Source organism: Callithrix jacchus, chromosome 12 (genome assembly GCF_049354715.1).
Source record: "Callithrix jacchus isolate 240 chromosome 12, calJac240_pri, whole genome shotgun sequence".
In the NCBI taxonomy this organism is placed as follows: Eukaryota; Metazoa; Chordata; class Mammalia; order Primates; family Cebidae; genus Callithrix; species Callithrix jacchus.
Window position 1 is genome coordinate 87,251,257 of NC_133513.1, and position 26,049 is coordinate 87,277,305.

General features: G+C 37.6%; 1 protein-coding gene across 5 annotated transcripts in view; it reads left to right on the forward strand.

Moving 5' to 3' along the window:
* The window catches only part of TBC1D12 (TBC1 domain family member 12), a 123,073-nt gene that overhangs the window by 73,576 nt on the left and 23,448 nt on the right, over window positions 1-26,049 (forward strand). For 2 of the 5 annotated variants that reach the window (XM_002756452.7, XM_078346092.1), the window contains 6 exons: window positions 4,137-4,219; window positions 7,858-7,975; window positions 10,291-10,397; window positions 15,350-15,430; window positions 18,373-18,461; window positions 20,463-20,534. In XM_002756452.7, coding sequence (XP_002756498.5) covers window positions 4,137-4,219; window positions 7,858-7,975; window positions 10,291-10,397; window positions 15,350-15,430; window positions 18,373-18,461; window positions 20,463-20,534 — 550 coding nt within the window. The remainder of the gene's footprint in view (window positions 1-4,136; window positions 4,220-7,857; window positions 7,976-10,290; window positions 10,398-15,349; window positions 15,431-18,372; window positions 18,462-20,462; window positions 20,535-26,049) is intronic. The other 3 variants (XM_078346089.1, XM_078346090.1, XM_078346091.1) reach the window with 3 other exon arrangements.

The following is a 26,049-nucleotide window of genomic DNA, read 5'->3' on the forward strand; positions in this document are numbered from 1 at the left end:
GTAGGTTGTATGAATCTAGAAATTTATCCATTTCCTTGGCACACAGTTGCTCATAGTGATCACCAACGATCCTTTGAATTTGTGTAGTATCAATTGTAATGTCTCCTTTTTCATCTTTGATTTTATTTATTTGTGTCTTCTGTCTTTTATTTTTAGTCTGGCTAAAGGTTTCACAATTATGTTTTTTCTTTTAAAAAACCATTTTGTTTTGTGGATCTTTTGTATTGTTTTCTTTGCTTCGATTTCATTTATTTGTGCCCTTTTCTTTTTCATTTTTTTTTTGGTTGAGACATGGTCTCACTTTGTCACCCAGGCTGCAGTACATTGGCATGGACATGGCTCACTGCGGCCTTGACATCCCAGGCTCAGGCCATCTTCTCACCTCAGCCTTCTGAGTAGCTGGGACTACAGGCACCGGCCACCATGCCCAGCTAATTTTTGGGTTTCTTTTCTTTTACTAATTTTGGATTTGGTTTGCTCTAGCTTTTCTAGTTCCTTAAGATACATTGTTAGGTTTCTAGTAAAATTCTGAATCCCAAACAGCCACAATAGTTGTTGTTCTTGTTACAATAGTAACAACAAAAATCACTGATCACAGATCACAGTAACAAATAGCAATGATAATGAAATAGTTTGAAATATTGCCAGAATTGGCTGGGCGTGGTGGCTTACCCCTGTAATCCCAGAACTTTGGGAGGCTGGGGCAGGCAAATCACCTGAGGATAGGAGTTCGAGACCAGCCTGACCAACATGGTGAAACTGTGTCTCTACTAAAATTACCAAAAAATGTAGCTAGTCGTGGTGGTGGGCGCCTGTAATTCCAGCTACTCGTGAGACTGAGGCATGAGAATTGCTTAAAACCAACCGGGAGGTGGAGGTTACAGTGATGCAAGATCACCCCATTGCACTCCAGCTTAGGTGATGAAAGTGAAACTCCGGCTCAAAAGGAAAAAAGAGAAATATTGCAAGAAATACTATAATGTGATACAGAGACACACAGTGAGCACATTGTTGGAAAATGGCGCCAATAGACTTGCTTGACATTAGGGTTGCTACAAACCTTCAATTTGTAAAAAATACAATATTTGCAAAATGTAATAAAGCAAATCACCGTATAGTAAGGTATGCCTGTGGGATATTTATAACAGCTATTTTATCCTTGTGTTATAATCCTACTATCTGTAACATTTTTATATTGTGACAGTTGATTAATTTTTCTTCTCAGTATGCATTGTATTTTTCTGCTTCTTTACATCTGTTACTACTGAATGACAGACATTGTGATTTACATTGTGGATATTGGACTTTTTTGTGTGTTCTTTTAAATACTCTTTGGCTTTAGTCTGGTTGGCAGTTTTTTTGTAAATAGTTTCATCCTTGTGACCCAATCTTTGTTAGAGTGGTTCCAGAACAGCTTTAAGTTTAGGAGTAATTTGTGCTCACTACTGAGATATTATCCTTCTAAGGACTCTACCTGGTACTCTTATCTATCAAGTGGTCTTTTCACTCTGGCTGGTTCTGTGTGAACTTTGAGAATGTCCCATTTTTTTCTGGTGGTTCTTTTTCTGGCTGTAGTTTAATCACACATATGCACAGATCAGTACCTAGCCGAAGACCTGAGAGGACTCTTCTGCACCTCCCTTCTTCCTGGTTTTCTGATTTGTAACTTTTAGCTATCTTGGACTCTCCAACTCTAAACTGTCTCCTCACCTTAGGAGGATTGATGGAACTTGTTAGGGTCCTGCCTTTCACCACTGAGACATGGAAATGTCAAGTACTTGTAGGGTTACCTTGCTTATTTTCTTTCTCCTAAACATCACTGTCTTGTGCTGCCCAGGGTCTGTTGTCTGGAAACTATAGTTTAATAAATTTTGTCCACTTTCTAATACTTAAGCGGAGAGGGTAAACCTGGTTTCTTTTATTCCACTATGGCCTGAAGCAGAAGTCTTAACCTTCATTCCTCCCTCCTACAACATAACTGATCAATTAGACTAATTTGAGAAGAGGAGGTAGAATTTATAATTTGTAAGTTTGTCACATACCTTTTTCCATACTAGATTGTTGAAAAGAAAAAAACTGATTCCTAAAACTGGACATTATTGTGATTATATTTGAATAAGTGTTTATAGACCATTGTATTTATTTTTGCATTTTTTATATCTAAATCACTGACTCTGTGAAGCCATTATCTAAATCACTGACTCTGAAGCCAAACTACTGTGGTGTAGTAGTTACCCTTATCTGTGGTTTTGCTTAAGGCAACTTCAGTTACCCACAGTTAACTGTGATTTGAAAACATTAAGTGGAAAATTCCAGAAATAACATAATTTTTAAATTGCATGCCATTCTGAGTAGCTTGATGAAATCTCACACTGTCCTGCTCCCTCCTGCCAGGGACATGAGTCCAGTGTATCTGCACTATCTATACTACCCACCTGGTAGTTCACTTAGCAACCTTCTTGGTCGTCAGATTGACTGTTGGTGGTATCACAGTGCTTGTTTTCAAATAACCCTTATTTTACTTAATAACGCCCCTAAAGCTTAAGAGTAGTAATGCTGAAAATTTAGATATTAATGCTAACAATTCAGATATGCCAAAAAGAAGCTGTAAATTTCCTCCTTTAAGCGAAAGATGAAAGTTCTCAATGTAATAAGAAAAAAAATTGTATGCTGAAGTGTGCTAAGATCTGTGGTAAGAATCAATCTTCTATCCATGAAATTGTGAAGAATGAAAAAGCAATGTATACTAATGTTACTGTCGCACCTTAAATTGCAAAAGTTACTGCCAGAATGCATGGTAAGTATTGAGTTGTAATTGAAAAGGCATTAAATTTATGGGTGGAAGATCTGAACAAAAATGTGTTCCAATTGATGGAAATATATTGTGCGGGGTTAACTTAATCTCATTTAAATTAAACTTTATCATAGTTATTTATGTACGTATAGGAAAAAACCTAGTATGTATAGGGTTTGTTAGTATCTGAGGTTTCAAGCATCCACTTGAGGTCTTGGAACATAACTCCCAAGGATAAAGAGGGACTGCTATGTACGCAAATGATGGATGATCCAGTTTTTAGTTAAAATGTTGTTTTAAAATTCTAATTAGTGAAAAGCAGTTTGACAGTTTGTTGTAAAGGTATCTCTGCACTTATTATATTACCTAAGAATTCTGTTTAGCTAAGGAAAATGAAAGCAAATGCCTACACAAAAACTTGATGTTAGTTTTTATAGTCATTTTATTAATAATGGCCCCAAGCTGGAAAGAATAGGAGTGTCCACCTACATGGATAAATGGAATACTACTCAGCATTTAAAAGGAATACATTATTAATAAAATAACATGAATGATTTTTAAAACTGTGCTGAACAAAATAAGCCAGACATTAGTCCTTCAGTGTAAATTAAAAACAAACAAAAAAACTAGACACAAGAGTCTATAAAATTCTTGAAGAAGGAAAAAATTAATCTATAGTGATAGAAACCAAAGCAGCGATTTTGTGAGGTGGGTAAGTACTGAGGTATCACAAAGAAACTTAGTGGAATGATGGTAATGTTCTCTATCTTGATTGGTTAGTTGGCTGCACAGGTATATATATTTGTCAAGACTCAAACTGCTCCTAAAATATGTTTGTTCATTTTATTATATGAAAATTATATCTCAAAGAAAGTTGGCTAAAGAAAACTCTAGTATGTGGGTTTATCAAATAACCTAAAAATATTGACAGAAATCTGAAATGGACTGGGCTCTGTGGCTCCTACCTGTAATCCCAGCACTTTGGGAGGCTGAGGCAGGAGGATCACTTCAACCCAGGAGTTTGAGACCAACCTGAGCAGCATAGGGAGACTCCATCTCTATTTAAAAAAAAAGAATCTGAAATGTTTAAATGTATACAAACTTATATACACATGACATAGAAATACACAAACACACACTCACACTCACATATACATAGAATACATATTAACAACCTGGATTCTGATTCTGTTCTAAAATGCACAGTTCTTTTCAGCCTTTCACTTCCTTAATGTATGAAATGAGGTTAGGTTAGGAATTCTTTGTATCTGGTTATAAAAAGAAAGAAGTTAATAAGTTTAATCTTTTAAAAATTGGCTTGACTTAAGAATTTTTTTTCCAGAAATCTTCCTGCCAAATCTGTGGAAGAAGCTTTACGTCACCGACAAGAGTATGATGAGATGGTGGCTGAGGCTAAAAAACGAGGTATAAAATTTCACTCCAAATGGTATAGTTAATTTTCTGATTTTATCAGGAAGATGGATGGTAAAATTGATCAAGTCTATCTTCAAGATGATACTGAATTTTTTTTTTTGAGACAGGGTCTTGCTCTGTTGCCCAGGCTGGTATGCAGTAACACAATCACAGCTCACTGTAGCCCGACCTCCCAGGCTCAAGCAGTCCTCTTACCTCTCAGCCTCCCTAGCAGCTGGGACCACAGGCACGTGCCACCACACCTGGCTAATTTTTTGTATTGTTTGAGGGGATGAGGTTGCCTAGGCTTTTATTTTTCTCTACTATTTTCTACCATGTTGCCTAGGCTTTTCATTTTCTCTACTATTTTTATAATTAAGTTTGTTCTAAAGGAGGGATAAAATGATATATCAGGATCATAGTTTTTCTGCATGTACTTTTACAAAACTAATAGGAGGAATCTTGAGATTACAGTCATTAAACTTGGACCACTACTATCTTAGTTTATAAATAAAGAGATTATTCCTGAATCTATTAATGAATTTCACTTTTTAACAGTTTTTATAATATTTTATAATTTGATAATTCTTAATTTCTATTTATGATTTAATAATTTTAAGTTTCTGTGTGGCTGTGAGACTATGATTTGAAACAAATATTCTTTTATGACTTACAGAGTCTCTCCAGAGGCCCAATTGTGTCATTTGATTAGGCACATAAATGTATACTCTTCTGTGTATAAATTTACGTAGTTATTTATTCATTCTCTTCTCCAACCAAAAACTAATATCGGGGTAATTTAACAGGGCTTATTTACTGACAACTGTAATTTCAAGATGAACATACCCTTTTAGAAGATATTATACAGCTATATATATATATATATATATTTTTAGACTTAACACCCAATAACTTATTAACAACTGATATTTTTTCCTTTGACTTAAGTGAATGGAACATTATAATAGTATATAGTTCTGCTTTATGGTGCCATTCTGGAAATGAAGTTACTTCTTTAATGTTAAGGAAACATAGGATATACAAAGTTAGTTATATGTTTATAAAAGGCCTGCTTATTTTAACATTAGTTGAGTGTATTTTACTATACAGAATTCTAAATATTTCTGTACCCGATTAAGTTTTTATTTATTTATTTATTTGAGACAGGGTCTTGCTCTGTCACCTAGTCTGGAGTGTGGTGATGGGAACCTGGTTTACTATAGCCTCCACCTCCTAGGCTCAGGAAATCCTCCCACCTCAGCCTCCCAAGTAGCGGGGACCACAGGCATACACCACCACTCCCAGCTAATTGTATTTTTTGTAGAGATGGGTTTTGCCATGTTGGCCAGGCTGGTCTCCAACTCCTGATCTCAAGTGATCCACCCACCTCGGCCTCCCAAAGTGCTAGAATTATAGATATGAGCACCACATCCAGCCTAAATTTTAATTTTTTGTTATGTATTTATTTATTTTAGAGACAGGGTCACACTCTGTTGCCTAGGCTGGTGTGCAGTTATACAGTTATATGTCCCTGCAGCCTTGAATTCCTGGGCTCAAGCAATCCTGCTGCCTCAGCCTCCCTAGTAGCTGGGATTACAGGTACATGCCACCATGCCCAGCTCTTTTTTTTTTTTTTTTTTTTTGAGAGGAAGTCTTGCTCTGTCACGCAGGCTGAAGTGCAGTGGTAGCATCTCCAGTCACTGCAGCCTCTGCCTCCTAGGTTCAAGTGATTCTCCCACCTCAGCCTCCAGAGTGGCTGGGATTACAAGTGCCTGCCACCATTGCTAATTTTTGTATTTTTAGTAGAGACACAGTGGTCTCGAACTCCTGACCTCAAGTGATCTGCCTTCCTTGGCCTCCCAAAGTGCTGGAATTACATGCATGAGCCACCACACCCAGCCTTGGCTTATTTTTTTTAAAGTTATTTTGTAGTGATAGGGTCTCTCTGTGTTGCCCAGGCTGGTCTCAAACTCCTGGCCTCAAACAGTTCTTCCACCTGGGCCTCCCCAAAGCATTGGGATTATAGGCATGAACCACTGTTCCTGGCCCCAGTTAAGTTTTCATAGACTTTTAGCATTTTTACTATATGATTTTATGTAAGATAGTTATTGGTATTGGATGATCTTAAAAGCATGGTATGATAGGAACAATATTGAACTGAGAAATCAGAAAGCCACAGTTTTAATCTTGTTTGATATAGGTAGTAATACTCTGAATAGGCCTAATGTCAGTTTTCTCATACATAAAGTGTGAGGGCAGGCCACCTTAATTAGGGCTTTGAAACTTCTCTTTTAACACTGTTTTGTTGTTGTTGTTAAAGCCGTGAAATGTTCTCCCAAGAAATCTTTTATAGAATCTGAATACGTAAAACAAATAGAAGAAAGTAGAGATATTTGCTTGGCCTTCTGCTTGTCCGTCAAGATGGTATCTGAGGCATATCTGAAAAAACAATTTGAAAACAGTTTGGCTAGCTGGTCTCTGACATCCTCACTGGTCCTAAATTACATAGAAGTTTTGATTTATGACTCATTTTCCTCTGTATTTGAGACATCTTTTCTTCTGAAACTGTGACCTTTGATTTTCAGAGATATATTATCTCCCCTCAACTTTTGCCTCAGAATTTGAGAGATGTACTGTTAATACATGTGTTTTGGGGACATTTTAAAATTTCAAACTAATTAGTAAAGTGAAACAGCATATGAAAAAGAGTTCATGTGCTGTGTACTAGTAGTGCTTTTGGCAAAATCATTTTTGAATGTCATATGGGATATGTCAGAAAATTTATAAACCCTTGTAGGGAAAATGGGTATTAGTTACCTACAGTTGTTTATTTTTTTATATAGTTAATTTGTAAGAAATTTCACCTTATAGATTAAGTGTAAGTAGAAATATGTGATATGTGATAAAGTAATCTACTTAAATTATTTTTCTGACCTTTTATTCCATTTACTTTTATAGTAGAACAGGAGATGTTATTTTAAAATAATATTAATAGCTGGGCATGGTGGCACAAATGTGTAGTGCAAGCTCTTCAGGAAGCTGAGATGTGAGGATTTATTTAAGTCCAGGAGTTCAAAGCTACCTGGGCAATGTGGCGAGATGCACATCTAAAACACAGAGAAAACAGGCCAGGCATGGTGGCTTACACTTGTAATCCAAGCACTTTGGGAGGCTGAGGTGAGCGGATCACAAGGTCAAGAGATGGAGACCATCCTGGCTAACACAGTGAAACCCCGTCTCTACTAAAAATACAAAAAAAAAAAAAAAAAAAAAAAGCTGGGCATGGTGGCACATGCCTGTAATCACAGCTACTCAGGAGGCTGAGGCAAAATTGCTTGAACCCGGGAGGCGACGGTTGCAGTGAGCAGAGATTGGGCCACTGCACTCCAGTCTGGGTGACAGAGCAAGACTCTTTCTCAAAAAATAAAAAAAAGAAAGAAAGAAAGAGAAAACAAAGGAAAATTATGTTAATCAAGTTCATTTACTTTTGCTTTTTCCCTTCCTTTCCCCCTCCCTCCCTCCCTTATTTCCTTTCTTCCTCTTATGATAATCTTTTTGAGAAAGCCTGTTTTGTAGAGTTTAGGTAGATGGAGGAGAGGATTTTGACCTAGCTTACTTGTATTGAAATAACTTTTACTTATTTAAAACAGAAATTAAGGAAGCACATAAAAGAAAAAGAATAATGAAAGAACGATTTAAGCAGGAAGAAAATATTGCAAGTGCAATGGTCATTTGGATCAATGAAATACTGCCCAATTGGGAAGTAATGTAAGTAAGCAGACTTCCTGAATTCCCATTTGTCTCTGAAGATCTCATGTTTCTGATTCTGTATTTAATTACTTCCCAGCATGTATTTTATGCTTCAGCCGTATTATACTATTAATTAATGCCTGAAAACTTCCATATTTATGTATATGCCTTTGCTTTCATAAATCCCTCAGTGTCTACCACCTACTTCCCTTACTAACCATCCTCTGTGTCTGCTAAATCTTAGCTATCCTTTGGGACCCAACTGAAATAGTAATTGATTTATGAAACTTTTAATATTTTCTTTATGTTGGCATACCATCGATTGTAAGATGCACTATTGATGTAACAGCAGCTATTTGGAAAGAAAATATTAAATATGTAAATGCATTATAAGATGCATTTATTAATATTAAAGTGATTTTTAAAGTGCTTATCTCACAATCAAGGAAATATGTATGGTCTTTCCCTTATGTAAATGTCCCATCACCATACTTTGAGACTAACATACTTATCTTGCCCTTGCCATTTATTTATTTATTTATTTATTTAGTGAGCATCTTTTTAAGGATAAATAATAATTGCATATATTTATATAGTACAATGTGATTTTATTTTATTCTTTTGAATCAGTCTCCCTCTGTCACCTAGGCTAGAGTGCAGTGGCACAATCTCTGCTCACTGCAACCTCTACCTCCTAGATTCAGGTGATTCTTATGCCTCAGCCTCCCTGGTAGCTGGTTCTACAGGCACGCACCACCATAGCCAGCTAATTGTTTTGCATTTTTAGTAGAAACGAGATTTCATCATGTTGGCCAGGCTAGTCTCATACTCCTGGCCTCAAGTGATCTGCCCACCTCAGCTTCCCAAAGTGCTGAGATTATAGGCATGAGCCACTGCACCCTACTGTGATATGTTTTTTGAGTTTCTTTTTTTTTTTTTTTTTTTTCAAAACAGGGTCTTACTCTCTTGCCCAGGCTGGGGTGTAGCGGTACAATCATGGCTCACTGCAACCCCGACCTCCCTGGGCTTAAGTGTTTCGTTCCTCTCAGCTTAGCCTCCCAAGTAGCTGGAACTACAGGAATGTGCCACCATGTCCAGCTAATTTTTATATTTTTGTAAACATGGGGTCCCACTGTGTTGCCCAGGCTGGTCTTGAACTCCTGGGCTCAGGAGCCACCTGCCTGGCACAATGTGATATTTTGATACATGGTTACATTATGGAATGATTAAATCAAGCTAATCAATAAATCCATCAGCTCATGTACTTCTCAGTATATTGTAGTGAAACATTTAAAATCTGCTCGTTTAGCAATTTTGAAATACACAGTTCATTATTATTTATTATGGTCACCATTCTGTGTAATAAGTCACTAACACTTATTTTTTGTAGTGGAGCTTTGTACCCTTTGATCAACATCTCACCTTTCCCCGTTCACCTTACTCTCCTACTCTCTCATAACCACCATTCTATTCCCTACATTTTGAGTTTGACTTTTTTGGATTCTGCATAAAAATGAGATTATGTGTTGGTCTTTCTGTGCCTGTTTTATTTCACTTGGCACAATATCCTCCTGGTTCTTCTGTGTTGTTGCAAATGACAGAATTTCTTTCTTATTGCCATTTTATATAATATTTTAAAATATGCCTTATCGTCCCTCTTGACTGGAGGGTTGGGCATATCTTCTGCAATGCCTACTGTAGTTTGTACATTGGGAATTTGTTGAATATTGGCACAGTGTGACATATTATCTGAGGCACTTTGCATAAGTAACTGCATTGATTCTTAGAAAATTTATAAGGTGTGTGTAATTTTACTCCCATTGATTTCATAAGGAAACTCAAGGTCAGAGAGGTTAAGTGATTTGCCCGAGGTTATACATTTCATTAATGGTTAAACTAGATTTGAACTCGGATCTAGCTGACTTTAAAGCCGACAGTCTTTTAGCAGACTTTACTGCTTCCTAGAAACTAGGGCCTTACCCTGTGTAGATCCTTGGTTGTTTTGTTTTTGGTACTGAATTGGTGATACATTTCTATGTCCCTTTTATCCTGTTTTTTGAATAATTGACTTCATATTTCTGAGTCTCTTATTGGCATTTATAAAACGCAATTCCCTTTAGATTACTGTTGTCTCTTTGGGATACTATACATGCTGTAGGTTGTTGTTGCCTGCAGGCATGAACCCAAAGAAAAGAATGCATTTCATACCCCGTTTTGTGTAATCTTAAAAATGATTTGATCACTTGGCCATAGACTAAAGATAATCCATCATGCAACTAGTATTTTTGGTGTAAAAAGTAACTTTCTCCTTTTTTCTCCTCCTTTAATTCTAGGCATAGTACAAGAAGAGTTCGAGAATTGTGGTGGCAGGGATTGCCCCCTAGTGTCCGTGGGAAAGTTTGGAGTCTAGCTGTAGGAAATGAACTAAATATCACTCCTGGTTTGTATTCTATGTTCAGTTACTCCCACATTTACAAACGGCCATCTACAGAGTTACATAGCAGATTAGTAGAGTGACCATTAAAATAAATGTCCATTACCATATAGAATATCATTTTAAGAACATGCTTCATCTCCCCAAAACCTGTTATTTAATAAGTTATTATATTTCATTTTATGTAAGTAAGATTTATGGCTTTTCCTTTAATTTACAACTACCAATAATCTTCTTGGCATTCTCAGCATTCAAATATCAGAAACCTGGGATTCTACATGGTAGTGGATGAATAAGTTTATAAAAGAAAAAGGAAAATAGTCTTAATTATGAAAAGGCTCCACTTTCATGCAAAAAACAAATAGATACTGGAGGAATGCCAAAAATTTAGTTTCCTCTCTCTTTACCGAAACAAATCATTTTGAAATTTTTTTTTAATTTAAAAATTTTAGGCTGGGCCCAGGCTCATGCCTGTAATCCCAGCAATTTGGGAGGCCGAGGCAGATGGATCACCCGAGGTCAGAAGTTCAAGACCAGCCCGACCAATGTGACAAAACCCTATCTCTATTAAAAATGCAAAACTTAGCTGGGTGTGGTGACACACGCCTGTAATCCCAGCTATGGAGGCTGAGGTGGAAGAATCACCTGAACCCAGGTGGAGGCTGCAGTGAGCCAAGATTGCACTGGTGCGCTCCAGCCTGAGCAAAAGAGCGAGACTCTGTCTCTAAATACATAAATAAATAATATTAAAGTTTATAGCACCATAAAGAAAAGAACTTTAAAATCCAAAGACCGGAAAAAGAAGTAAGACGACTTTCAAAAGAGTTGTATTATTTTCTTAAGTTTCTTAAACTTTGGTGGATAGGAGCAAAATGTCCAGTAGTTTGGTTTTTATTTTGTTTTGTTTTGTTTTTTTTTTTGAGATGGATTCTTGCTCTGTCACTCAGGCTGGAGTTCAGTGGCACAATCTTTGCTCACCGCAACCTCTGCCTCCCGGATTCAACCGATTCTCCTTCCTCAGCATCCTGAGCAGCTGGGACTACAGGCATGCACCACCACGCCTGGCTAATTTTTTGCATCTTTAATAGAGATGGGGTTTGCCATGCTGGCCAGGCTGATCTCAAATTCCTGGTCTCAAGTGATCTGCTCTCCTTGGCCTTCCAGAGTGCTGGGATTACAGGCATGAGCCACTGCGCCCGGCTTGTAGAGTACTTTTGATGAATTTTTTAAAAAATTAAGCTGGATATGGTGGCTCATGTCCATAGTCCCAGATACTCAGGAGGTTTCGATAGGTGGATTGCTTGATCCCAGGAGTAAGGTTACAGTGAGCTATGATTGTGCCACTGCACTCCAACCTGAGCTACAGAGCATGCTTCTGTCTCTAAATAAATTAATAATTTGGCCATGTGCGGTGGCTCAGGCCTGTAATCCCAGCAATTTGGGAGGCCCAGACGGGCGGATCACCTGAGGTCAGGAGTTTGAGACCAGCCTGACCAACATGGAGAAAACCCGTCTCTACTAAAAATACAAAAATTAGCTAGGCATGGTGGCGTGCACCTGTAATCCTAGCTACTCAGGAGGCTGAGGCAGGAAAATCGCTTGAACTCAGGAGGCAGAGGTTGCAATGAGCTGAGATTGCTTCACTGCACTCCAGCCTGGGCAACAGAGCGAGACTCTGTCTCAAAAAAAAAAAAAGGCTGGGTGTAGTGGCTCACGCCTATAATCCCAGCACTTTGGGAGGCCAAGGCGGGTGGATCATGAGACGGGGTTTCACCTTGTTAACATGGTGACAGGCATGGTGTTGCTACTTGGGAGGCTGAGGCAGGAAAATTGCTTGAACCCAGGAGGCAGGGGTTGCGGTGAGCCGAGATCCTGCCATCGCACTCCAGTCTGGGTAACAACAGCGAAACTCCGTCTCAATTAAAAAAAAAAAAAAGTTAGATTTTTTAAGACTTAACTGTTTTCTCCAAATACAAACAAAGGTTACTTTTGATTTCTGAATTTGGTACAGATTAAGTGTTTTAAAATTATAGTTAGAACATTCAGTTAGATTTTCTAAATCCATAATATTAAGAACTTTTGAATATATTGTAGTTGTTCAAAGTCTTAAGAATCAATTTTGCAAAAAGATAATGAGGTATTGAAGGTTAAATGAAGTTCTGTTTGCAGTTTTTATTGGTAACTTTGGATTTAGAATCTGAGTTATCTTGATAACTTAGACATTAAAACATTGGTTAAATTGGTGTTAATGTTTTATGACATTATAATCAAAAGGTTCTTTTTTAGCTTGAGATTTATAGTTTTGTAACATAACTAAGTCATGCATTTTCAACTTAATTTTAGATTTTCTTCACTAACCATTTCTATATTCAGGAATGGAATGTGTGTTTATTCTTTTCTTTTTCATTAGCGTGGAAAAGATGGTAAATTTTGATTGAAGTCAATCTATTTTTGTTAATCTTGTTTACTCTTGAATGGCTCTAGCAATTTGATTCATTTGTTTTAGTCATAAAAATCTATAATCACTAGAGAATAACAGCTAAGAGTAAGGGCTCTAAAGTCAGTCAAATATGGTTCAAATCTTGGTTCCACCGTATATATTAGGTTTGTGACCTTGGGCATATTACTTAACATCTAGAAGTCTTAGTTTTCTTCATCTGTAAAATAGAGGTAAGGATATGGAAGGATTGTTCTAACAGGTGTTTGTGGTGATATAAAACAATAGTGAAAGTGAATTTTGCTGAGATGATGTATAATATAATTGTCACAAAATCAGAAAGCAAAATATACACTGAAATCAAAGTATTCTCTGTTCAAGTCTGAAGTACCATCTTTAAGCCTGCTTCAAACTCTGTCTTTGCAGATTCAAAACAAAGGAAGTGTGACATGAGGACCCAAGCATCAAATTGAACTGAGATGCAGGTCTTCTTAAGCACTGTAAATCTTACTGGAAAGATGTCCTTTGATGTTTTGAAATGTATTACCACATTTTTATTATTGGATCAATTTTATGACTTCTAAAATGGATGGGTTTGTCTGGTGAGCCCTATTTTTTAGACAGTTTTAAAATTTGAGTAGAATGATGAAGCTGACTGTCTTAGAACCAGTTTGAAATTTTTTTTTAAACTTACAATTTTATACCTATAACCCCCAAATAATTATATATATAAATTTTAACATTATATTCATCACTTCTACCAAATCATTGATGGAGCCAGGCATACATAATAGGAATTTTGCTTATTATTGTGGTAGCTCACTCCTGTAATTCTAGCACTTTGGGAGGCCAAGGTGGGTGGATCACATGAGGCCAAGAGTTCAAGACCAGCCTGCCCAACATGGCGAAACCCTTACGCTACTGAAAATACAAAAGATTAGCTAGGCGTGGTGGCACATGCGGGTAATCCCAGCTACTCAGGAGGCTGAGACATGAGAATTGCTTGAACCAGGGAGGGGGTGTTGCGATAAGCTGAGATCACACCACTGCACTCCAGCCTGGGCAACAGAGCAAGACCCTGTCTCAAAAAAAGAAATAATAGTCACGGGAATTTTAAGTTTCTTTTTTTTTTAATATCTTCTTTCCAAACCATTAGTAGTAATGAAAAGTAAATAGAAAGGAGAAGAGATTAGAATAATAAGAGTCTGTTTGAAATATATGTAGTCAGGTATTTGATAATAATATGCTTCTTGGCAATATAAGAATACTTGTTATGGTATAGTCATTACTTTGGAAAAATATGCAGTTGGTTGTTTAAAAGAAGCAAAAGCAGACAAAAGCAAATCTATATCTACTAATGTGGAACAACCTCTAATATAACAAAGGAAGATACAGATCAGTGCATTAAATATGTTGCCACTTTATTTTTTTAAAAGGATTGTGTGTGTGTGTGTGTGTGTGTGCACGCGCACGCGTGTATACTTGTGCATGTATATTTTCATTCTTGGAAGAATTAGTGAGAGCTCTGATAACCACACTTGGATCTGAGGAAAGGAAATTTATTTTTCTCTATATACTATTTTGTACTTTTGGAAATTTTTAAAAACCATGTTCATGTATTGCCTTTAAAGATGAATAAAATTTCAGAAAGAATTAATTGAAGCAGAAAAGTTATTTTGGACAATATATCGACTTTGGTGTTTGGGCAAGACATATTTTTTTCTGTTCTTCTGTCCCTCAAATGTCCTGTTTTTATGTAGTTTCAAAGATCTGCAATGGTTAGTTACAAAATAAAAGACAAATAAAATTTGGGTATTGAGAAAACTTTTTAAATCTTTCCTGTTCTTAAGTTTTTATGAGATCCTGCATGTGGAAGTATACTGACTGACCGGACACTTAAATTAAAAAGATAGGGGTAGAGATTTTTGTATGTAGACCCTTAGACCAAGCCTGTGTGAAATATAAGTAGCTGTAGATAGCACTATCATAATGGAGAAACCAGTTTCAGGTGCAATAGAAAGCAAGATGTAGCATTTATTAAAGTGCTATGAGGTGCCAAGAGCTTTGCATGTATTATTTTGTTTAATCATCAGGAACCCTTTGAGTAGGTGTTGCTTTTCTCTGATTTACAGATGAAGAACGCTGAGTTCCAGGGTAGCTAAGCAACTTTCTTGAAGTCCCTCAGATAGTAAATGACAGAGCTAGAATTTGAATCTAGGTCTGACTGACTCCAAAAATTATGCTTTTTCTGCTGTTCTGCAATGATACTTCTTAGCAGAAGCATCTCTTTCTGCCTCATATGTACATATATATTGTAACTACTTGGATGATTGTTCTGCAGTAATTTTATTTGCTTTCTTTCTGGGTATATAGTGAATAGTTTGGGTAGAATCAAGTACTTAGATTTGCCACTTTTTTGATGATTGCTACATCAGGGAGACCTGACCTGTAATAGGTAAAGAGTAAAGAATTAAAATTTACAAATATATTTCTTTCCTATTTGTTCTTTCCCGCCCCCCAGAACTTTATGAAATCTTCCTCTCAAGAGCAAAAGAACGGTGGAAAAGTTTCAGCGAAACGAGTTCAGAGAATGATACAGAAGGTGTGATTTTCTTTAAAATAATAATTTCAGGATGAAAATTCAGCTACTGAGCATGATTTTGTACCATGTATCAGAAAGTGTAGTAATTGCTTTATGTATATCATCTTATTTAATCTTAATAATCCTTTCAGTAAACAAGGCTAGAGAACATAGTTGATTTACAGAAGAGTTCATGTAAGTATCATCCTAAGGCCTCAAAGCTATGTCAGCTATTTGTGGAGAACTAAAAGTAGGTAAAAGGTAAAGAAGGTTTATATTGGCAGACAGCAGCTATTTCATCATTCTTTGAAAACTCATTTTTTTGAGGCATTGAACTTATAAGAATTGAAATTATAAGTGTTCACTTCTGAAATATTTTTTCAAGAATAAACGGTATGGCTGGGTGCGGTGGCTCACACCTATAATCCCAGCACTTTGGGAGAGCAAGATGGGTGGATCACCTGAGGTTAGGAGTTCAAAACCACCCTGGCCAACATAGGAAAACCCCATCTCTACTGAAAAAAACAAAAATTAGCTGGGTGTGGTGGCAGGTGCCTGTAATCCCAGCTATTCGGGAGTCTGAGGCAGGAGAATCGCTTGAACTTGAGAGGTGGAGGTTGCAGTGAGCTGAGATCACACCATTGCAATCCATCCTGGGGACGACAGACTTCATCTCCCCCCCAAAAAAAATAAATAAATAATGAAAGTTGCACTTCAGTAGAAATTAATTGAATGTAATGAAGAGTTCCAGTCAGAAGCAGTGTTCTACATAAATTACTATTTTCTTATTTTCTGGATATTTATAATTTGCATGTGTCATTTAACTTTTTGGTCACTGTCTTTTTAAATAGTACTTCTGCCCTATTTTGCCTGTTTTCCTTCTGGACTCTAATTACATGTATGGTAGACCGTTTAACACTGTTTCATAAGCCTCTTACTTTTTTTTTTTTTTTTTGGTGGAGAGTAGGTATGATTTTATATAACTGAAAAAAATGTTAATTTAGTATGTAGGGATGGGGTCTGTGTTTCACAGGCTGGTCTCAAATTCCTAGCCTCAAGCAATCCTCTTGACTTTGCTTTCTAAAGTGCTAGGATTACAGATATGAACCATTGTGCCTGGCCAACTATTTCTCTCTCTCTCTCTCTCTCTCTCTCTCTCTCTCTCTCTCTCTCTGCTTCAGTTTCATTTATTTTTATTGATCCATAATCAAATTCACCAATTCTTTCTTCTGCTTTATCTAGTCTACTATTAAATCTATATCTGTGTAATGGGCTTTTAATTTCAGATATGCTTTGTAACTAACTGTAGAATGTTCACTTGGTTCCTTTTTTTTTTTGAGATGGAATCTTGCTCTGTTGCCCAGGCTGGAGTGCAATGGCATGATCTCAGCTCACTGCAAACTCTGCCTCCCGGGTTCAAGTGATTCTCCTGCCTCAGCCTCCTGAGTAGCTGGTATTACAGGCGCATGCTACCACACCCACTAATTTTTCTATTTTTAGTAGAGACAGGGTTTCACCATGTTAGCCAGGCTGGTCTTGAACTCCTGACCTCATGATCTGCCCATCTCAGCCACCCACAGTGCTGGGATTATAGGCGTGAGCCACCATGCCCAGCCCACTTGATTCTTTCTATACATTCTATTTTTCTGTTGAAATTCTTCATCTTTCCATCCCATGTTCCTTCCCTCATCTTTTCCTCTATTTTCTTTTTAGATTTTATTATTGTTTTCTTTTCTCTAGCTCATATCAGCCAGATATTTTAACATATATATAACAGATAGTGTTGTTGTCTGTTAATTCTAATACTGCATCATCTGCAGGCCTGCCTCTATTGGTTGTGTTTCCCCCTTTTGTCCCCTTTAAAGTGGTTATATGTCACATTTTCTGCTTCCTTGTGTATCTAAAATGTTTAAATTGTATGCCAGACATTGTATATAAATAGAATGTAGAAACCAAAGCTGAGATTTCCCCTGCAGAGGAAGCATGCTCTTTCCTGTTAGGCAGTTTGATTAGGGGATTAACACCCAAATTCAACAATTAATTAATTGGTCTAGGTTGGGGCACGGTTGCAACTTTAGATAGATGTAGTTTATCTTGAGTTTCAAATTTCTTGATGCGAAAAAGTGTCCTAGTTTGATTACAGGTATCTCCCTTCAGTGATATGCTCTCCCAAGACCTTGTGACTTTGGGTGATTTCATTGTGCATTTCTAACCTGGCCTTCTGCATTCAGAAAAGTCCCATAGGGAAAACCAGATAAACATTAAGGGCTCTTCCAGATTCCTGCCTGTCACATCAGTTTTATGAGGCCACGTGAAGCTCTTCTGCTTCCTCTTCCTCCAACAAGAGTGACTTTGTCTATGGCAAGCTGAATCCTAAGTCCATACCCAGACCTAGCAGATATTCCTGCGAAGAAAAATGGCTACTGTTGTGTACTCACCAAGGAAAGACTCTTACTTTTCTGGAATTTAAATCCTATCGATCTCTGTGTATCTATAGCTCTCCGATGATTTTTTAAATGTGATATTTGTAATTTTTTTCCCTAGTTGTTACCATGGAAATGATTGTTTGCCCCATCTTCTGTAAAAACTGGAATTAGAGGCCGGGCGTGGTGGCTCACACCTGTAATCCAAGCACTTTTGGAGGCCAAGGTGGGTGGATCACCTGAGGTCGGGAGTTCAAGACCAGCCTGATCAACATGGTGAAACCCCATCTTTATTTAAAAAGAAAAACTGGCATTAGATATCCTTTACCATATAACTTTCTGATAAATGTATAGATATCTTCTTTGTATAAGAGACTAACAAGTTCTAACACAAGCTATGTGACATTTCTTGTAATTTCTTGATTATTCAGCTTTTAACTTTAATTAAATAACATATGCTGTGTGATCATTCTGTATTTATAAAATTGAACTTGTTATAGCCAAGTGATCATTTAAATTGTATCTGCTTGGTAAATGCAGGTGTATCTGTTGCTGATCGAGAGGCCAGTCTGGAATTAATTAAGTTGGACATATCCCGTACATTTCCATCTCTCTACATCTTTCAGAAGGTAAGGGTTTCTAACCAGCTTATAATTACTAAAAACAAAAAACTATCAATATCCAAGGGAATAGATTCTTTAAATGAATAGTTATTACTTTTCTTTTTTTTTTGAGACAGAGTCTTGCTCTGTGCCCAGGCTGTAGTGCAGTGGCACGATCTCAGCTCACGGCATCCTTTGCCACCCGGGTTCAAACGATTCCCCATCCTCAGCCTCCTGAGAAGCTAGGACTGCAGGCATAAGCCACCACACCCGGCTAATTATTTTGTATTTTATTAGAGATGGGGTTTCAGTATGTTGGCCAGGATGGTCTTGATCTCCTGACCTCCTGACTTCGATCTGCCTGCCTCGGCCTCCCAAAGTGCTGGTACACGCAGGAGCCACCGCACCCGGCCTCACTATTACTTTTAAAAAGGCAAAACTATAGAAATTGGGGACCTTATATAGAAAGTATAAAACTAGTTATAAAATTATAAAGTAATTTCTGTTATTTGATTCCACTGACTGAAATACATTGTAGTGGGCATAGAATTTAGTACGTTTAATATAGTAGGTACTTGATGAATTTTATTACAGTGAATTTATTTTACTTATTACTTTGTAAGATGTATGAATTCTTAATGTTCTGACTCAGTAAATTGTTAAAGTATAAAGAACTTTATCACAAAACTTAAATTTTTCACAATTATCATTTAAATAAGAAGAAATAGTTTTCTTTGTACATAGGCTATTATGAAGTTGTTAATACCTTATGAAATGAGAAATGACGACATTATGTATACTTTATCTTTGACTCAAGTCTTTATATTTATTTATTAATTTTTAAATTTGAGATAAGGTTTTGCTGTGTTGCCCAGGCTGTACTCGAACTCCTAGGCTGAAGCAATCCTCCTGCATCAGCCTCCTGAATAGAGGGGATTATGGGATTATAGGCATGCATCACCACACCCAGCTGATTCAAGTCTTTATACATGGAATTCTTCTATCTTTAGATTGATAAAAATAAAATGAGTAAAAACTTTTACTATTAAGATTAAAATTATTAGCACAGTTTAGTGTAGCTTTATTATTATTATTATTATTTTTGCTGATACTGTATTATATAAAATGAAACAGTCTGGCTGGTCATGGTGGCTTATGCCTGCAGTCCCAGCACTTTGGGAGGCTGAGGCAGGTGGATCACAAGGTCAGGAGTTTGAGACCAACCTAGCCAAGATGGTGAAACCCTGTCTCTACTAAAAATACAAAAATTAGTCAGACACAGTGGCACATGCCTGTAATCCCAGCTACTTGGGAGGCTAAGGCAGGAGAATCACTTGAACCTGGGAAACAGATGTTGCAGTGAGCTGAGATCACACCACTGCACTCCAGCCTGGGTGACAGAGTAAGACTCGATTTTTATAAATAAAAATAAAATAAAATGAAAGAGTCTGTATTCATCATAGTCTTATTATACCAAATCTAGAAGACTTTAAAACAGTTTGCAAATTATATAGCTTGTATCCATCAAGTAAGTTCATTTGGCTTTTTTTGCTATTTAGTATTAAATATTTCTTTTTTGAGAGATTCTCACTCTGTCGCCCAGGCTGGAGTGCAGTGGTGGAATCCTGGCTCACTGCAACCACCACCTCCTGAGTTCAAGCAATTTTTGTGCCTCCGTCACCTTAGTTGCTGGGATTACAGGCGTGTGCCAGCATGCCCAGCTAATTTTTATATTTAGAGTAGAGATGGGGTTTCACCATGTTAGCCAAGCTGGTCTTAAACTCCTGGCCTCAAGTAATCCACCCATCTCAACCTCCCAAAGTTCTGGGATTACAGGCATGAGCCACTGCACCCATACACAGTATTAAATATTTCTTAATAATAATTTGGAAAACATCTTGGCAGAGTGCATTTGTAATATTTTTCATTATTTAGGATATGCTAAAATTTATTAACTAACATGTTATATGAAAATTAACTTAGAGACAATTATTTGTATAGTTTCAAATTTCACTTTTCTCTCCTAAGGGTGGCCCATATCATGATGTCTTACATAGTATTTTAGGGGCATATACATGCTACAGACCTGATGTTGGTTATGTAAGTATTTGTTTCAATCTGTTTTTTGAATATAAGCATTTTATTTATATTCTTATCAAAATAGCCTATGTTGTATTAGCTCCCAAATGTCTGTATCTCTATGTCTGCTTGACTTGGGCTTATCAATTTACCCAGTGAAGAATCTTTCCATCTCTTGCCAGGAGCTTATATGTACTTGAGGCTGCCAGCTTTCTGGGGGAGCTGCCAAAGATTTCACCCTGCAATTTATAAACTTTTATTTCATGCCCTGATGTCAGTGTGGTGCCTTATCCCCCTCTTCCTAACCCTCTTTTCCTGACTGTGCCTCTAGAGAGTAAACCTCCTATGTTCTTCCAGATTAAGGAAGGATAGGCACCTGTCCCTAAAAAATAGGGGAGGGGATTTGCTCCTTATATACTCAATTTCATAGATAACTGACAACTTCAGCTTCTGAGCTTTCAGAGTTCCTGATTATTGGCTTCCTCCTCTATAGATATTTTCATTTTAACCTTCCATACTTATTTAATTTACAATTTCTAAAATGCTATTAACTTATCTACTATTTATATAACTTTTCATTCTTGTAGTCCTCATGGGTTAATACTTATTTTTCTATACTGTATTATTAGTTGGAGTTTGCAAGGAAACAAAGAAAGATGTGATGTTCAATTGCCATTTTTAACTAGAAGTTATAGAACTTTCATCTTCTCACCTTTGCCTTAAAATATAATTTTAAATCTCTCTATAGGGTGGCCGTCTGGTACAAGTTACTTTATTCTGTTGCGTGTTCATTTCTATGTTTGTTTACTCAACAAATATTTACTGTGTGCTTATGACTATATGTCAGGCATTGTTCTAGGCACTTGAGATACCTCAATGAACAAAATGATTTCTCCCTTTACAGTTTAGAAGAAAGAAACAGACAATAAACAACCAATGAATAAGTAAATCATGTTATATTAAAAGATATGTGCTGGCCAGGCGCAAAGTGCTCCCAGCACTTTGGGAGGCCGAGATGGGTGGATCACGAGGTCAGGAGATTGAGACCATCCTGGCTAACACGGTGAAACCCTGTCTCTACTAAAAATACAAAAAAAAAATTAGCCGGGCATGGTGGCACATACCTGTAGTCCCAGCTACTCAGGAGGCTGAGGCAGGAAAATCGCTTGAACCCAGGAGCCGGAAGTTGTAGTGAGCTGAGATCAAGCCACTGCACTCCAACCTGGGCAATAGAGCCAGACTCTGTCTCAAAAAAAGGATGAGTGCTGTGGAAAAGTATGGGATGATAAAGGGAGAAAATGCTAAGTTTTAGGAGGGGCAGGTTGTAGTATTTGAAAAGATTGTCAGATAGTCCTTAAGGAGAAAGTTAGATTTGAACAGTCTTTAAATTCTGTTACTCAGGTATTCTGTGAATGAATTATAACACCTTGTATCCCCTTCACATGTTTAAGTAGAATTTTAAAATTTTTCATCATAAGTTTACTTGTGAATAATTTAATTTTTTTAGCACTGTTTAAATGTTGACATCTTATAGTTCTTTAAAAATGTCTCTAGGCTGGGCATGGTGGCTCACGCCTATAATCTCAGCACTTTCGGAGGTTGAGGCAGGAGGATCATTTGAGCCCAGGACTTCTAGGGTGCAGTGAGGTAGGATTGGGCCACTGCATTCCAGCCTGCTCAACACAGCAAGATCCCGTCTCATAAAAACAAAGCAAAAGTCTGTAGTGGAATTTAAATGCTATAATGAATTTACATATATCATAGTCCATTTAAAGAAAAATAATTGGCCGAGCACAGCGACTCACGCCTATATATCCCAGCACTTTGGGAGGCCAAGGTGGGTGGATCACGAGGTCAAGAGATCGAGACCATCCTGGCCAACATGGTCTACTAAAAATACTAAAATTAGCTGGGCGTGGTACACACCTGTAGTCCCAGCTACTGCTGTAGTCAGGCTGGGACTACAGGCGTGCACCACCTAGCACTCTGGGAGGCCAAGGCAGACGGATAACTTGAGGCCAGGAGTTCGAGACCAGCCTGGCCAACATGTGAAATACTGTCTCTACTAAAAATATAAAAATTAGCTGGGCATGAAGGCATGTGCCTGTAATCCTAGCTTCTCAGGAGGCTCAGACATGAGACTTGCTTGAACCCGGGAGGCAGAGGTTGCAATGAGCTGAGATCGTGCCACTGCACTTCAGCCTGAGTGAGACTGTCTCCAAACAAACAAACAAACAAACAAACAAACAAACTCGCTCACTCCTCACTTAAAGGCACTTGTTTCACCTGGTATACTGAGAAAAAATGGGGGAGATTAAAATACTGTTACTGTTATTACACTTATGATAATGACTTTTTTAGACTTTGTTTTAAAGTTTTTTTTTTTTACTCTGGCTGTAGACTTACTGGGTTATTGTATATCTGCTGCCGAAATGAACTCTATTTGTTCACTGAGTTTATATAAAATGACATCGTATAACTTAACTGGTAGTGTCAAGGCTCATTGACAAACCAGTCTGTCAAATCACGCTTACTTCATAAGTTAAAAATAGTATAGACTATATTGGAATACCTATTTCATGTCATGATTTGACAAAATAGGTTTTTAATTATGTTAATGAATAACATATGCTGAATCTATAAATAACTCATATGAAAGTTTTATCTGTGGATTTTATTCTTGAAAAAATTTGGTAATTTTGGTTCACATTTCTGGGTAGAGCAATTATGGATGAGTCTTGAGTGTTACCTGTGTGTAGGTCCACAGATGCAAGCTTTCTCTTTTTAAGTAAGGAGGTAGCTGTTATTTTGCCTGGCACTTACAGTGAACTCGGCCTGCATTATGATGGGGATTTAAGGTGGCTCTATCATAAAGTAGAAGTGAGAAGACGAACAAGTTTCCCAGTATCTCAGGTGGAGTAAAAAACTGTAGATATTACCCTAAGGTTTGTATACTCCCCCAGCCTTGTGTGTGTGTGTGTGTGTGTGTGTGTGTGTAAACAGATTCTTTGTGTGCGTGTTTGTGTGCGTGTGTAATTGTGTGTGTGCGTGTGTTTGTGTGTGTGTGTGTGTGTAAACAGAGAGCCTTATTGTGTTGCCCAGGCTGGTCCTGAATCTCTGGGCTCAAGAAATTACTAGGATTAGAGGCATGAACCACCACGCCCGACCCATTTATTTTTTGTTATAAGTCCCTATTTCTCCATAGTTATTATCAATAAGATACCAAAAATAAGAAGTCTGTGTGTATGCCTGCAAGAACGATAAAGGATGGGGACTTTAAGTAGATGACCTTCTCCCATATCCTAGCCAGGCATTGAGGAAGAGAGAAATTTCAAATGACAGAAAGTGGGTGGGTTACATAGGTGCTTCAACTTGGTAAAGTATTATTTCTTAAACTGATCTCAGTTCACAGCTTACTGCAACCTCTGTCTTCCAGGTTCAAGCGATACTCCTCTCTCAGACTTCTGAGTAGCTGGGATTACAGGTTCCCGTCTAGCTGGGATTACAGGCACCTGCCACCACGCCTTGCTAATTGTTTTGTATTTGTAGTAGAGACAGGGTTTCACCATGTTGGCCATGCTGGTCTCGAACTCCTGAACTCAGGTGATCCGCCTGGCACCTATATAGATAGGTATCTTTTTGTTTGTGTGGAGGTTTTTTTGTTTCTCACATTGTAATTTTGAACAACTTCAAATTGATAGCAAAGTTCCAGCAGTTTTCTCTTGGTTCAGAATCCAGTCAGGGTCATGTGTGCTGTTTAGTTGTTCAATCTTTTCAGTCTCCTTTAAAATAGAAGTTCCTCAGCCTTTTGTATCTGTGGTAACAATGTCGCTTTTTAGAAATTAAGGCTAGTTGTTTGGAGAATGACCTTTAGTTTGAATTTGATTATTTTTTCATGATTAGATTTGGGTTAGACAGTTTTATTGGTGACACTACGTATGTCTTTTTCAGTGCATCACACCATGAGTCAATAAATAATGCAGAATATTCAGAAGACTTGGACTCTGAAGAAATTATAGAAATGACTTTTTCTTATTTTCATATATACACAAGAGTGATATATGATAAATCTGAGTGAGCTATAAATAGCTTTAAAAAATATGCAGAAAATAAATATTCTGGGCTGGGTGTGGTGGCTCACGCCTGTAATCCTAGCACTTTGGGAGGCCTAGGTGGGCAGATCACCTGAGGTCAAGAGTTCAAGACCAGCCTGGCCCACATGGTGAAACCCTGTCTGTACTAAAAATACAAAAAAAATTAGCCAGATGTGGTGGCAGGTGCCTGTAATCCCAGCTATTCAGGAGACTGAGGCAGGAGAATCACTTGAACCTGGGAGGCAGAGGTTGCAGTGAGCGGAGATTGTGCCATTGCACTCCAGCATGGGCGACAAAGGTTTAACTTTGTCTCAAAAAAAAAAAAAATAGGCTGAGTATGGGGGCTCACTCCAGTAATCTCAACAATTCGGGAGGCTGAGGTGGGTGGATCGAGGTCAGGAGTTCGAGACTAGCCTGGCTAACATGGTGAAACCCCATTGCTACTAAAAATACAAAAATTAGCTGGGCATGGTGGCAGGCACCTGTAATCCCAGGTACTCAGGAGGTTGAGACAGGAGAATCACTTGAACCTGGGAGGGGGAGTTTGGAGTGAGCCGAGATCATACCACCGTACTCCAGCCTGGACGACAAGAGCTAAACTCTGTCTCCAGAAAAATAAATTAATTAAATAAATATTCCAGCCAGGCATAGTGGCTCACGATTGTAATCCCAGCACTTTGAGAGGCTGAGGCAGGAGAATCACAAGGTCAGAAGTTTGAGATCAGCCTGGCCCATATGGTGAAACCCTGTCTTTACTAAAAATACAAAAATTAGCCATGTGGCAGGCACCTGTAGTCCCGGACACTCAGGAGGCTGAGGCAGGAGAATCACTCGAACCTGGTAAGTGGAGGTTGCAGTGAGCCAAGATCGCACCATCACACTCCAACCTGGGTGACAGAGTGAGACTTTGTTTCAAAATAAATAAATAAATAAGTAAGTATTCCAAGTGATAAAGGATTATGTTATTGCTTAATTGTCAGCATTTTTTCTTTTTTAAGTGGTATGTAAAATGAAATTATAATAACATCTTAGATTACATAATTAAAAATTACATCTTAGATTATAAAATTAAAACTACATTAAAATGTACTTTTAATTCTTTCTATTTACTTTGCTACCATTCTATTACCGATGGCTAATATTTTGCCCCTTGTATTCATTCAGCAAGTATCATGGTACTAAGAATATAACTATGAACAAACAAACATGGTGTGGTCTCTGTACTAGTTTCCTATAAATACTGTAGCAAATGACCACGAAATCAGTGGCTTTAAACAACACAAATTAGGCCAGGTGCAGTGGCTCATGCTTGTAATCTCAGCACTTTGGGAGGCTGAGGTGGGAAGATTACTTGCGGTCAAGAGACAAGCCTGGGCAACATAGGAAGACTCTGTCTCTACAAAAATAATTTAAACACACACAACAACACAAAGTTACTGTTT